Source organism: Limulus polyphemus, unplaced genomic scaffold (genome assembly GCF_000517525.1).
Source record: "Limulus polyphemus unplaced genomic scaffold, Limulus_polyphemus-2.1.2 Scaffold885, whole genome shotgun sequence".
NCBI lineage: Eukaryota > Metazoa > Arthropoda > Merostomata > Xiphosura > Limulidae > Limulus > Limulus polyphemus.
Window position 1 is genome coordinate 114,048 of NW_013666495.1, and position 1,078 is coordinate 115,125.

The following is a 1,078-nucleotide window of genomic DNA, read 5'->3' on the forward strand; positions in this document are numbered from 1 at the left end:
TTTTATGCAAAATCCCAGTCGTAATGGATATTGTCTGTGGTTTACAATGGATTTTGCATAAAACTTCTTAATGCTTACTTTATATTAATGAAACTATTACGTGTAACGTAAGTCGGAAAATACAACAACAATTGAAGAGATTTCAATGTCAACTGATAAATTATAACACCTTATTTTGTGTAAATTATATAATAACTGATTATTAGATTTATTACTTTTTCTCATGACAAAAAATAGACTAACTTGTTGAAAGTGTATTCATATAATAAGACTGCATATAATGAGCCTTCAGCCTTAAATTGATTTTTGGCTTCAGTTTGAAAATCATGTTGTTGATTATGTTAATTAAAATGTATAATAATTTGTTTTTAAGTTGCTGAACAACATGGCTGTCTGTCTGCTGTACATGGGCCATCTAAAGGAGTCACTGACTTTACTTGAAGGAGCCATTCAGTCTGACCCATTGCACTGTCTACATGAAGGCCTCCTATTCAATACCTGCACTCTGTATGAATTGGAATCTTCACATAGCATGAGCAAGAAGTATGACATGTTGGGTTGTGTAGCCCAGCATGTGGGTGATAATTTTCACATTTCTTGTTTGAAGATTCAGCTACCACACAAGTGTTAAGAAAATCACAGTTAAATATAAATTATAACAATATTATTTATATACAGTGATTTTTTTTTATGAGATGACTGCATCTTAGAAATTGTGAATTTTATTCAAGTAATCAGTTCAGATCAACCATTACTATTATTTAGTTATTCCACTAAAAAAATTGATTAAGTTAAAAAATAATACAATAATACCAGTTGATTTTTAAATTTATAAATAATACGTAAATAAAATGTATAAAAAAAATATCTGGTAAAGTCCAATTTTCTTGCAGGCTTACAGAACAAATAATGGAAGGGTGTGTGTGCATTTCTGAAGTCTGCTTCCAGATTTAAGTGTAGTGCGTATTAAATAAAAATTGATAAAAGTGAAATTAGATAGTATGTTACTAACAGAACCTTGGATATTCATTGATTCATGTAAGGTTTGATTAAAGTTATTCTAACATCTTTATCTGAA

At 29.1% G+C, this 1,078-nt stretch overlaps 1 protein-coding gene across 4 annotated transcripts in view; it reads left to right on the plus strand.

Annotated features, from left to right (window-relative positions):
- LOC106461038 (trafficking protein particle complex subunit 12-like) overlaps positions 1-1,078 on the plus strand; it is a 78,564-nt gene extending 77,486 nt beyond the window's left edge. For all 4 annotated transcript variants that reach the window (XM_013920822.2, XM_013920821.2, XM_013920823.2 and 1 more), the window contains exon 13: positions 374-1,078. In XM_013920822.2, coding sequence (XP_013776276.1) covers positions 374-631 — 258 coding nt within the window. In that variant the 3' untranslated portion in view covers positions 632-1,078. The remainder of the gene's footprint in view (positions 1-373) is intronic.